This window comes from Toxorhynchites rutilus, chromosome 1, assembly GCF_029784135.1.
Source record: "Toxorhynchites rutilus septentrionalis strain SRP chromosome 1, ASM2978413v1, whole genome shotgun sequence".
NCBI lineage: Eukaryota > Metazoa > Arthropoda > Insecta > Diptera > Culicidae > Toxorhynchites > Toxorhynchites rutilus.
The window spans coordinates 179975783-179988910 of record NC_073744.1 but is presented as its reverse complement, the minus strand read 5'-3'; the positions used below and the strand labels follow the sequence as shown (position 1 = coordinate 179988910).

At 44.2% G+C, this 13128-nt stretch overlaps 1 protein-coding gene across 13 annotated transcripts in view; it reads left to right on the top strand.

The window, feature by feature from the left end:
- The window catches only part of LOC129762470 (serine/threonine-protein kinase tousled-like 2), a 358161-nt gene that overhangs the window by 331029 nt on the left and 14004 nt on the right, over positions 1-13128 (top strand). For 10 of the 13 annotated variants that reach the window (XM_055760744.1, XM_055760742.1, XM_055760752.1 and 7 more), the window contains 6 exons: positions 1539-3217; positions 7681-8104; positions 8180-8358; positions 8438-8630; positions 8699-8904; positions 9083-9302. In XM_055760744.1, coding sequence (XP_055616719.1) covers positions 1539-3217; positions 7681-8104; positions 8180-8358; positions 8438-8630; positions 8699-8904; positions 9083-9302 — 2901 coding nt within the window. Of the gene's footprint in view, positions 1-417; positions 1443-1538; positions 3218-7680; positions 8105-8179; positions 8359-8437; positions 8631-8698; positions 8905-9082; positions 9303-13128 lie in introns of those variants that run through there. The other 3 variants (XM_055760746.1, XM_055760751.1, XM_055760748.1) reach the window with 3 other exon arrangements.

Below are 13128 nucleotides of genomic sequence, written 5' to 3'. Positions count from 1 at the left end.
TAAACCACCTATGAGTTTTGTGTTGGATCATAAAATTTAATTTATTAACTATCACACCCCTGAGCAACGGATTAAAAGTCAATCATCCGTGTGACATTGATCCGATGCATGCATCATACCTCTAATTGCCTGGTGGTGGTGGGTCTGCAACATAATAATAACGTGACTTCTCATCGTGTGTTTGTTTGCAGTTTGATAGCGATCAATGATATCGCGCAACATTTTCAGTAACGGTGCATCACACCGCCGGACGCACATACACACATACCCTTTTCCACAAGCAAATGAAAATCGCGCATGATTTCAATTCAATTGATACTGATCACGCACACCACCACAGGAAGCTGTGTGATTTAAAGCTAATCGTGTGTAGTCACCATCATCGTCATCACGCATACATTTCGCGCCATACATGTCCGAGAAAGAGAGACGAAGCGCCGTGTGTTGCCTTTGATTGGGAATTGTTGGTGAAAAAAAAACACAGAATATACAGTTTAGAGTAGCGGCAGAGCACCTCTTGTGTATATTTCTTTCGCCATTTTGTTAAATAATTGCTACGGAAATCATCCATACTCGCGGTGTGTGCGGCGGAGTTGTGTGCGGGCCCCGCTCGGCTGTGTTGTGTTCCTCTGCGCGTGTATTAACTCCCTATTGTCAAGAGGAGGAAAAAAAAAGTTCACTCTCCCCCGTTCTGTTGGAAACCGACCGCGACTGCGGCTACCGGAGAGGAATTGGAAGTGATAGATGTGTGCGGTGCCTGCTTGGGATTAGTGACCAACCGGAAGTGTCCTGAAGTTGGGATTCGTTGTCTGTCCTTAGCGGAAAACTTACTCCATTCAGAAGTGGTGCCCTCGTCGAATTTCTCGGGGCTCACAACAGGAGGAGGAAGTGTATATGTGGTTGACGATGGAAGAAAAAGGATGAAATATATACCCTGCACACACGCAAACACACACACACACACACATTGGAGAAGATTTTCGGTATCAAGGATTGGATTATCATTGGAATATTTTCGTTTTGCGAAAAATACTTTCGACGGAAAATTGTGTCCATTGACCGATCACAATTTGATTTTTGGTCTCAGAGCGAGAAAAATGTGTTTCTGCTGTCAGCCATATTGATTTCGGTGTGTGTTGATGATACATGGTTGAGGAAGCGAGACAGAGAGAGTGGGAAGCAATCGAAGGAACGCGAAAGAGAGAGCGAGCAGCAGTTTATCTGATTAGCAACGAGACGACGACTTTGTCATCGTTCAAGTTCGCCACGGTGTTGTGGTCCGTATATACAAAACACGGGGCGGTCAGCAGCGCTACTCGCTGTCAATGCGGAGCCCCACCGTTGTTCGTAAAGCTCAAAAAGTAAGACACCGACAACACCCCCTCTGATGATTGTTTCAACGGGCGAAGATGATGGATTCGACAAGTAATTGATAATAAGTTGTAATGCTCAGTGTTTTTTGCTTTTATATTAGCTTCAGATTTGTCCATTCGGAATTCTCGTATACTAATGCTTTTCTCTTTTTTTTTCTTTTGCAGATGTCTGCCGGTACTCAATTGCAGATGGCACCACAGACAACCATAGTACAACAAGTCGGCCAAAATCATCTCCATACTCATCATCTACAGCAGCCACAGCCACATACGGTGCAGCAGCAGCAGCAGCCTCCGCCGCCGCCGCCACCCCATTACAGCAACCCCCAGCAGCAGGTCTCGTCAGCTGTTGGATTGGGTGTGCCGCCACAGCTCGGTGCACTCACTAGCTTGCAGCATTCGCAGCAGCAGCAGTCCCACTACACCAACAACAACAAAGATCAGGACTCAAATATGAGCACTGGCTCGTCGCATAGTGATAAGGAGTTAGAGACTATAATCAATACCCCGACGCCGGAGAAGATTCCCCGGACTCCCTCGGATCGGAAGCGAAAACGGAAAGCACCGGACGACAATGGGGGTCCGGGAGGAGGAGGAGGGGGAGCAGGAGTGGGAGGAGGCGTTGGTCATATACGTGATAGAGATAGTGTTAAGGGTCCGCGTTTGTCGATACCACCATTAGGCGATAGTAAGAAAATCAATGACTATTTTTCTAAGCACCCGGTTAGCAGTCCGCTGAGGCCTCACCCGGCCGGACTCGGTGCCGGGGGCCCCCTAGGAGCAATAAGCAATTCTGGCCAGCCTGGTGGCGGTGGAAACCAGGGGCAAGGCCAGCAGGTTTCCACCAAGAGTCCCAGTCCCCAGACGCCACATGGTCAGTATCCAATGTATCCACCTAGTCCTCAGCCACAGCTTGGCTCTGTGGTAACCTCCAGTGGTAACCACAACAGCGTGACAGCGCAGGAAATGTACGTGCGTTCCCAGCGCGGCAGCACCGTTTCTTCCACACTAGTTCCTCCATCATCAGTATCCGCTACGACCGCGTCGCTGCTAAACTCATCCCCATCCGTTATCTCCGCTGGTGGTGTCGTATCGCTCCCTGTAAATTCCCAACAGCAACAATCACTCCGAGATCGAGATTCTCAACCGCCTCCACCTCCGTTGCCACCATCAGCTGTTGTGCAGCAGCAGCAGCAACAGCAAGTGCAAGTGCAACAAGTGCAGCAGCAGCAGGTGCAGTCACAGTCGCAACAACAGCAAGTGATTGCTCAAACGCAAGCTGCCATGGGCCCCCAAAACTCTACACTAGCCATCAATAGTCTAGCGTCGCTAGCGCATGCAAACAATGGCACGAACACTAGCAGCAGCAGTAGCAGTCACAGCATACCCAATGCCCAAACGTTAGCTCAATCAAACCCCCAACAGCAGCAGCAGCAGCAGGTGCAGCAAGTGCAGGTGCAACTGTCCCAACCTCCGACGCCACCGGCCCCGCTGATGGTGTCCAAGCAGGTGCAGACCGACCTCACGCTCGCGGATATCACCGATCGGGACAACGACTTCGAGAACTCGCGGACCCGGGTGGACGAACTGTCGCGGCTATCGGACGAACAGAAGTGTCAGATCAGCGCCCACCAAAAGGTGATCGAGCAGCACAAGAGCCACATCAACAAGTGCATCGATGTGGTCAAGAAGCTGCTCAAGCAGAAGAGCAACATCGAGAAGAAGGAGGCCCGCCAGAAGTGCATGCAGAACCGGCTGCGGTTGGGTCAGTTCGTGACCCAGCGGGTGGGCGCCACCTTCCAGGAAAACTGGACCGATGGGTACGCCTTCCAGGAGCTTGCCAAGTGAGTATTTGTTTGCATTTTGTTTTTTTTATGGCTTCTGCCAATGTTCAATTCGAAACAATCACTCATTCCATGTCATTCAAGTATCTTGGTGTTTGGTTCGGTTCCAAATGTATTTGAGGTGCCTATTTCGGGTATCTGATCAAAAAAATTTCAACAAAATAAAACAAAAACTTTTTCCAACGCTCTGGATGAGTGGTTTTGTCCGACGTATCCTCACTAAAAATCATTCCTGTTGGGTTTTTAACCAGTACGAGGTCATTTCAACTGACCATTTTGGTGTCTTGATGAAGTTGGATTGCAGATTAAGGATACGAGGTCACACCTTCAACATCAGCACCAATCCCGATGAAGAAGAATTCTACCTGAAGCTAAAGCTACAAAACGATTTGCCCAAAACAATACATCAAAATCGTTATCGGTTACTTGAACGCTAAGGTCGGTCAATGGGGCGGAGTTCAGACCGGTAATTGGTATAATCATCGTCCTTCCGCAACCCAACGAAAATCTAAAAATTGTCTTCACCGGCGACTAAAAAAACCTTCATACGTAACACCTTCTGCCTGCCTTCTGCTACACCTGAGAATCACTTCAGCAAACGGAAACACAAGCCGGCCTACGGTCGGCACTTCTCGGATATTTTCGACGTCAGAACCTGTCGTGGCGCTAACATCGATACAGACCACTTCCTAATGATGGTCGAACTGTGTTCTAAACTGTCAGTCGTCACTAACATAAGACACCAGCGCTCACCACGGTACCACCAACGACGACTGCAGAAACTGAACGTTGCTGCAAAATGCTCGCAGCGCCTTGAACCTGCTTTGTCAGGGGTAGATGAACTGAACGTTGCACCCCTCGATAAATGCTGGAGGGCTTTGAAAGCAGCAATTAGCAGCACAGCAGAGACCATCTTCGGGTATGAACAACGTGGACAACGGAACAAATGGTTTGACGACGAGTGCTGAGCGCTTCCGAGTCGGAAGTACGCAGCACGCGCAGCCATGCTGCAACGAGTGACTCGACAAAACGTGGAACGGTGCCGACTGACGCCACCTGCTTTATCGCTCTCGAGAATCGCGGAAGTTCTTCAAGAAACTAAATGGCTCGCACAAAGGTTTTGAGCCCCGGGCCGAAATGTGCAGAAATAAGGAAGGAGGTATGTTGACGAGTGAACGCGAGTTGATCGAAAAGCGGAGGCAGCACTACGAAAAACACCTGAGCAGCGCGCAGACAGGGGACCAAGATGGCGTTGAGCAGGACTACACCGGTGCAGTGAACAACGACGACGTACCACCCCCGACGATGGGTGAAGTTAAGGAGGCCATTAATCAGCTGAAGAACCACAAAGCAGCTGGTAAGGGTGGCCTCGTCGCGGAGCTCTTCAAGGGAGGTCCGGGAAAACTTTTATAGCGTATGCACCGGTTGATAGTCAGGATCAGGTGCCTACAAAATTCTGTCTCAGATCCTCTTCCGCCGTCTATCGCCAATAGTAAGTAGATTTGTGGGAAGTTATCAGGTCGGATTCATGCCCTGTTGCTCGACGATGGACCATATTTTAATACTGCGCAGGATCCTTCAAAAGTGCCGCGAGTATCAGGTTCTTACCTGAATGCGTTCTTACCTCAATGCGTCTTAGACTAAATACATGCTAGCAGATCGTAACAGAATTCTTTTTCTTGTGATCGACGGCAACGTGCTCCAGGTGGTAGAGGAATTTGTCTACCTTGGCTCGTTGATAACAACTGACAACAACAACAGCCGTCAAAATTCGAAGACGCATTCCAACAAACTCCGATCCCGTACGAAGTGTACCGTGTACGCATCCCTGATTCAACCGATTGTTCTCTATGGCCACGAAGCATGGACGATGCTTGAAGAGGGCTCACAAACAGTTGGTGTTTTCGAACACCGAGTGCTCACACATTTTACGCGACTGATGCGTGCGCGCAAAAAAAATCGCGTAATTTCGAGATAATCACGTAATAGAAGATTGACACATCACCGGCGTGCGCTCGTCACAACCACACTCGCACACGCTCTCGCGTAAAATAAAATCACAAAAAAAAAATCGCGAAAAAAAAGAATCTAGTGTACAGGACTGTACAGGAAAACACGGAGCAAGGAGAATGAACCACGAACTGGCGCAACCAGCATACAGAACGACGCCAAGATGTTCGATGGGCAGGGCACGTTGCAAGATTGCCGGACAGCAGTCCAGCAAATATGTGGTGTTCGCATCGAATGCGGTGCGAACAAGGAGAAGAGGATCCCAGCGAGTTGGACCAGGTGGAGCGGGTTCATTGGCGGAACAATGTTGTGAATGAGATCCGACCTCTTCATGGAATATAGTTTCTCTGGGGTACACCTGACGAAATGGTAAAATTTCTGGAGTAAACTGAGTTGACACAGGCTCTGCATCTTTGCGATGTGTATCGCCGGATTTGTGAATGGATACAACTCGGGCAGCTACGAAGCAAGAAACGTCGTCTTCTCAAGAATCGAATGATTAGAAAGACGTGCACCAGGAAAAGGCAATAAGGAAGCACACTGCTTGATGAATTACGGTGGTGATAACCTGTCGCTTTTAGACACACCAATATTCTCGAGCGTTGTTGGACGTTGGACGTTGTTCGGGTGAAAATGGGAGACGGGAGACGGTACATGTTGAGAGTATCCTGGGTACCTCTCGGTTGTCGCTGTACAAAAAACAGTTTTGAAGAAGTCGGCAAATAGGCCGGCCTCGGAATCTTAACGCGTATGAAAAGTATAGTCAGCTCAGCATCAGAACAAAGCTTACGCAAAACAAAACTCATGAAAAGAATTTCGGTCTGTAGTGATCGAATCGCTATAAAACAGCGCAAACGCTAGAGTCATCGACCAGAAAAGATTAGCTGTGTATTTGGTGCATTCGCCAATATGGATTGCATAATGAAGGGGTCATAAAAATGGTCATTTGAAAGTTTTGGTTCGAGCGAAAATACATAAATCCCGGATGCCACTGGAAAACGCAGGATGTTAGAATGTTTTGCCGAGACAACTATGAAACTCTCTGGGCTCCATATTTACATATTTACAAACAAGAACCCAAACCGATTCGAGAAGCCAAGATGCCATCACAAAAGCCCTTGCCCGGAAAAGCTGCACGCGTTTGTTGCTCACCAAATCGTGTTGCATCGAAATGGATGACGAAACCTATGTCAAGACCGATTCCCATAATCCCTTTGGACAAGAATTTTACGTCGCCAAAATTTTCTGACGGATTAGGAGTTTTGGCCAACCAAAACATAGTCGGGGGGACCAACACTAACTTCAGGGTTTTCAGAAGCGTCTCTTGGTATCTCTAAAGAAGCACAAAGATTCAACTTTAGTTTTGCCTGATCTAGCGCCCTGCTAAACTTTGTGCCAAAAGAAATGAACTCACCAAATTCGCCAGAACTTCGTTCTATTTGAACAATTTTCAGCTACTATGAAGACATCCATTAAAAAAATATCCCAAAATGACTGAAAACAAGTTGGAGTTTGAAGAATGTTTGGATGGATAGTATTTGAAATTTGTTGTACAAAATACAAGTCAACAAGTCAACAAGTCAATGGTTCTTGCTTATTGGAGTGTCTCTTTTTACGACATAATTGGTCTTGTCGAGCAATATTGGCATTAACCAATGACCTGCGGATCGGTGCGGCGTATGTAACACGACATGTACGACAATATTGGAGCAAGGACGTCATTTATTGACGATTACCATAATTCACCACAGTAATAAAACAACAAACGATATGGCTGAGGTGGAAACAAAATAAAAAAAAATTGGGCATGTATCATATCCATTGTCGTTTACCATTGACTTGTAGCATGTAGCAAGTCGAATAGATGAAATGCTGCCTTCAGTAAAGAGAGAAGAGTCCGAGCATTCGGAATAGAAATGGAACATGAAGAAATTTTGTGTGTGCAGTTTTTATCAAATATGTCCTTCAATTTGTTGAAGTTTAATGGTTCGTTTTCCTAACTACACCAATTTCCGTGTTCATTTTGATCTGTCCATGAACCATCGATCACCTATTGAAGATCACTCCAAAGATCTTGATCTTGTAATACGAACGAGGCTATATGATATGGAGTGTAAAACGAAATTCCTACCTGCTTGCAGGATCTTCAGTGTCTTTGCTCAGTGTATATTGCAAGATTGATAGCAATTCACGTTCGGTAGCGTAGTCTCACAAATTTCACTGTTATAATGAAATAAAGTTCAGTTCTGTCGAAGTTTTCCGTTCATTGAGAACGTACTTCCTTGAGAAGACCCAAAAATTGTTGATAGCTTTACCCAAATGCAGTAACCCCAAAGGGCTTTTGGGGCCTTTGTTTGGGCCATTTCACAGTGCTTGATGCTGGGCAATGAGCGGTCTGGTTCTTTTCAATTCTAGTCTTAATTAAAAATGTAAAAACTTTTATTCCTAAACAGACGACAGGAGGAGATCACTGCCGAGCGGGAGGAAATCGACCGCCAGAAGAAGCTGCTGATGAAGAAGCGGCCGACGAACAGCGAGAGCGGCCGGAAGCGCAACAACTCGAGCACATCGGCGGCGGCAGCAGCAGCGGCGGCTGCTGCGGCGGCCGGTTCCGCCGTCAGCGTCGGGTCGGCCACCGGCCAGATGTCGTCCTCGCTGCACAACGGCAACGACAACACCTTCCTGAAGCCGGACCCGGTGGTCAGCAGCAATACCACCTTCACCATCCAGGAGTACTACGAGTGCGACGAGATACTGAAGCTGCGCCAGAACGCCCTCAAGAAGGAGGACGCCGATCTGCAGCTGGAGATGGAGAAGCTCGAGCGGGAGCGAAATCTGCACATCCGCGAGCTGAAGCGGATACACAACGAGGATCAGGTCAGACAGAGAGAGAGCGCAATCCAAGCGGGACCTTCGAAGTCTAATCGAATTGTATTTCCTCTTTTTTCACAGTCACGCTTCAACAATCATCCCGTGCTAAACGATCGGTATCTACTGCTAATGCTTTTGGGCAAGGGCGGTTTCTCCGAGGTTCACAAGGCGTTCGATTTGAAGGAGCAGCGGTACGTGGCCTGCAAGGTGCATCAACTGAATAAAGACTGGAAGGAAGATAAAAAAGCTAACTATATTAAGTGAGTGGGATTTGCGTGTTTCTTCCGGAATTGTAATGGCACTAACCTTATCCAATGGGCACAATTTTTCCTATTTTAGGCACGCCCTGCGGGAATACAACATTCACAAAGCTCTCGATCATCCGCGGGTGGTCAAGCTGTACGATGTGTTCGAAATCGACGCCAACTCGTTCTGTACCGTGCTGGAGTACTGTGATGGGCATGACCTGGATTTCTATCTGAAGCAGCACAAGACGATACCGGAGAAGGAGGCTCGATCGATCATCATGCAGGTAAACTATAGGCCATCCCTCGATGAAACGACTTTCGCTAAAATTAACTTCCTTTTTTTTCCAACAAGGTGGTTTCCGCACTGAAATACCTGAATGAGATCAAACCCCCGATCATCCACTACGACCTGAAGCCGGGCAACATTCTGCTGACCGAAGGTAACGTCTGCGGTGAGATCAAGATCACCGACTTTGGCCTATCGAAGGTGATGGACGAAGAGAACTATAATCCGGACCACGGTATGGATCTAACATCACAAGGTGCTGGAACTTATTGGTGAGCAAATCGGAACAGAAAATGAAGGTTTTCTGTCCACCCTCGTTCCCCCAGCCCGGGGTCAACCGCCCCCGGGGGGAGACCGAGTTCCCGAGATTCGCGCAGCTCGATCCACGCACGATCCAAACCATACTAATCCAACAATGTTTGCGTTTTTGTTCCGCAAACTTTTTTTTAGGTATTTACCACCGGAGTGTTTCGTTGTGGGCAAGAATCCGCCGAAGATCTCCTCCAAGGTGGACGTGTGGAGCGTCGGGGTGATATTCTACCAGTGTCTGTACGGCAAGAAACCGTTCGGCCACAACCAGTCCCAGGCGACGATACTCGAGGAGAACACCATCCTGAAGGCGACCGAGGTGCAGTTTGCCAACAAGCCGACCGTCTCCAGCGAGGCGAAGGTGAGTGTGTTTTCTAGTTTTATTTAAGGATGATAGTCCCTACGGTCTATTTGGGACTACGAAATGTTTCATAATTTTCGCATCGATAGTTAGACAATGAAAGGTGCTTCAGAATGTTCGTACAAGTTTTTATTGTGTGTTTGTAACTTCGTCGCTTCTTTCAAGTTGAGCCTTTCAGAGAAATTTTCGTAGAAGAGTCGAAAAATCGCATTGAAAATTATAGTCTGTCAGTATTTTGTAGGTCGGCCAAAATGAGTGCACTTTACATCACATTCGACATTGTCATCGATCAAATTTACAAGAGAAAATCACTTTAGAAGCGACTCACTGGCTTGCCTAAAATTTTACAAAGATACGATCATTGTTTTGCATCAAGGTTGGCATCAATCAACTATGCTAGAGAATCATTGAATTAGTACAAATTCTTTGACGCCGAACACCGGTCCGGTTCACAACTTCAACGTTTTCCGAGACGTTTGACCAACTGCTAAAGCGGATAACGAACCTTACCTCTGTACCGACTAAATTTATCGATTTGGATTATGACTGAAAAATTGCTCGGTTCAATTTGTTTTATAATGAAAAAATCTGAATTGCTTTTATGTTCCTCATATCTTTCTTCACTCCTATTACCTCTGAAGCTTCTCTTCTCAAATTCTTTCCCCAACTTGTTTATCTTCAACATTTTCAACACTCTTCTTCTTCTTCTTCTTCTTTGTTTTTAAGAGGCTTTAAACTTTGCAGTTCATTCGCCTCTATTTCAACACTCACAAAATCGTCTTCTTTTATTTTGTTTTTTTTTCAACCTATTTTGCTTCAATTCATACATAACCTTTTGTTCAATTCATTGACCATATTCTGATACTCTTTCACTTCGTAATCTTCTTCTCAAACTACTTCATCAGTTTTTTACACTTTTTTTTAGGAACTTGGAATTGAAGAACTTCTTCGTCTTTAATTTCCTTCTTTTTCGTATCCCTCACAGTCGAGCATGAAAATATGATAGAGCTCGGTGTGGGTAGGATAACGTTAAGACTTCCGTCTTCTTCAGCTTCTTATCATTTCTTTTATGTCATGTCATTTCTTTTATGTCATTTCTTTTATGTCAAATGTCCTTTTACTTCTTCTTTTCTTTGAATATTGTTTCTTTTCAAGTTCCTGTTTTATAAAATTTCTTTCTCTTCCAACGTATTCGTTCAATTGCGTTAATTTTCACATTTTTGTCAACTTCTTTTTTTCATTTTTTCTATCAACTTTCTTTTTCTTTTTCCTTTTTCAATGAAATTTTGTTCTAACTTCTTTTTTCTCAATTGAGTTCAAAAATCTTTTGAACTCATTTTCTTTCAAGTTGAAGAAATTCTTTCAACATGTTTCTGCCAATTTCGTTTCTATCGGCTTCTCATTTTTCCACATTTTTCTTTTAACTCCTTTTTTCTTTCGAACCCTTTTATTTTTTCTTTAACTTTCATCTTTTTTTTTAATTCTCTTTTTCACTTTTTTTTCGACATTCTTTTCTATATATTTTCAACCTCTTTCATTGAACTTCGTATTTCTTCAAATCTCTATTTTAATTTCTTTAAATTTTCGACTTCCTTCCTTCCTTTCCTACTTTTTTCTTGTTACACCACGAAATAGTTGCAAAATGCGTACAACTCCGCACGCGAGGATCGTAGGGGCGGTTAGTCATCCCAAAGGAGAGTGAAAAGCTGATAATTTCACTGATGGTGGTCAGACTCCAGTTTTTATTTCCCCGCTTCTCTGTTATGTCGTGAATGCCTGAAAAACGGTCACATAAGTGACTTTTGTCAAAAACTGAATATCCATAGGAGAAATGCGATCTTGTCCCATGCTGTTCACATTGAAAGGAAGCACATCCAACAGTAAACGGGAATGACACTTTTTTTATTTTTTATTATAGAGACTTTCAGCGGGAATGACACTTCTTCCGAAATCCGAGTACCTCAACTCCTCTTCTTCGACTTCTCTTTTTTAACTTTTATTTTCCAACTACTTTGTCTTCTTCGAGTACTTCGTTTTTATCTTTTTTATATCTACTTTTTCGTCATTTTGATTTCGATTCTTCCACACTTTCGCTTTTTTATCTTCCTCCAAGATTATCGAATTCTTGAACATTTGTGCACGAATGAGTGTCTTTTTTATTACTCCGACTTATTTATTTTTCGGCTTCAACTTATTCATCTTTTTCATTTGTATTCTTTGATTTTTTTGTATTTTTCATTTTGCATCTTCAACTTTTTCGTCTTCTATTCCTTTCTTTATCAATTACTTTGCCTTTTTTTTTATTTTCCTGCTATTATTTAGATATGAACAAATCCTATCATTCGGAAGGGATCAACCAACTAGAGTAGCGTTAGACGAAATGTATAAGCCTAAAAGAAGACTACATATGATGAAAAGTAAAAAAGGTTTACTCCGAACAATAAAGTAGTTTTGACGTAGGACTACGTCTAACAGGAATATTAGGAAGCATAAGAGACGAAACTGAATTAAACCTTGTACGCTAAACTCACGACACCTTTTGGGGAGGTTTCAACGGAGTAGCAAATTAAACTTATAGTCAGATCCCTACATTTGGTGGTCATTAAACTCCAAGCAGTACCCACAACTGGCAGGGTTTGCTAAGGCCTATCTTTCAACTCGTTGCAGTACTGTTTACATCGAAAGACTGTACTCTGAAGCTGGTCTGGTGTTCGTTTGTCACCATCAACTGCTGAAAATTGATAATTCATACTACATAATAATATACCAATGGTTAATTTTGAGTACTGTACTAATGATGTTAAACCTTTCAAGGTCGTGGACACTAGGCAAGGAATCAACTCAAACTTCAGTAAAACATAATCCTTACACGAGGAAGGACACTTATAAACTACTAGCTGACCCGACAAACTTCGTCCCGTTGTTATCAATCTTCTAACATTCACGTTTTCTTACTAAGCGTAAGTTCATGGGTCCAATCGCAGAACTGTTCATTGATTGATCTTCTAATCGACCCCGTTGAATTTACCTTTTACTATAAAATTCCTAGTACTTCTACCAAAACCCCCCTCCCCCTCAGAGAGAGGGGAGGAGTGTCTATTTACCATATAAACTTTTCGTGCCCCTAGAATCTTCACATGCCAAATTTGGCTCCATTTGCTTGAGTAATTTTCGAGTTATACAGAAATTTGTGTTTCATTTGTATGGGAGCCACCCCTAAGAGGAGGGGGTGGGGAGTCTAAGCATCATAGAATCATTTATTGCACCCTAAAACCTCCATATGCCAAATTTCGTTTCATTTACACACCAATTTTCATGCTGATCGGTTCAGTAGTTTCCGAGTCGATAAGAATCAGACAGACAGAAATCCATTTTTATATATATAGACTAGCTCAAACATTTACGTTGTCTTACTATGAGCAAGTTTATGGGTTCAATCGCAGAACTGTTCATTGATTGATCTTCTATTCGACCCCGTTGAATTTACCTTTTACTATAAAATTCCTAGTATTCATAACAAAACTCATCATTATAATATCAGATTATTTTCAGACACAATTCTCGTTCAGGATTATAATATAATCGTTCCAATAACATGTTTCTCCGTTACATGGAATAATTATTTGATACATAAAATATGATAGAATGAAGACAGAACTTCCTTCCCTCCTTAGAGAAGGGGGAGGAGTGTCTATTCATCATAGAAAAGTTTCGTGCCTCCTAAAATCTTCACATGCCACATTTGGCTCTATTTGCTTGATTAGTTTCATTTGTATGGCAGCCCCCCCTTAGAGAGGGGAGAGGAGAGGCTAATCATCATAGAAAC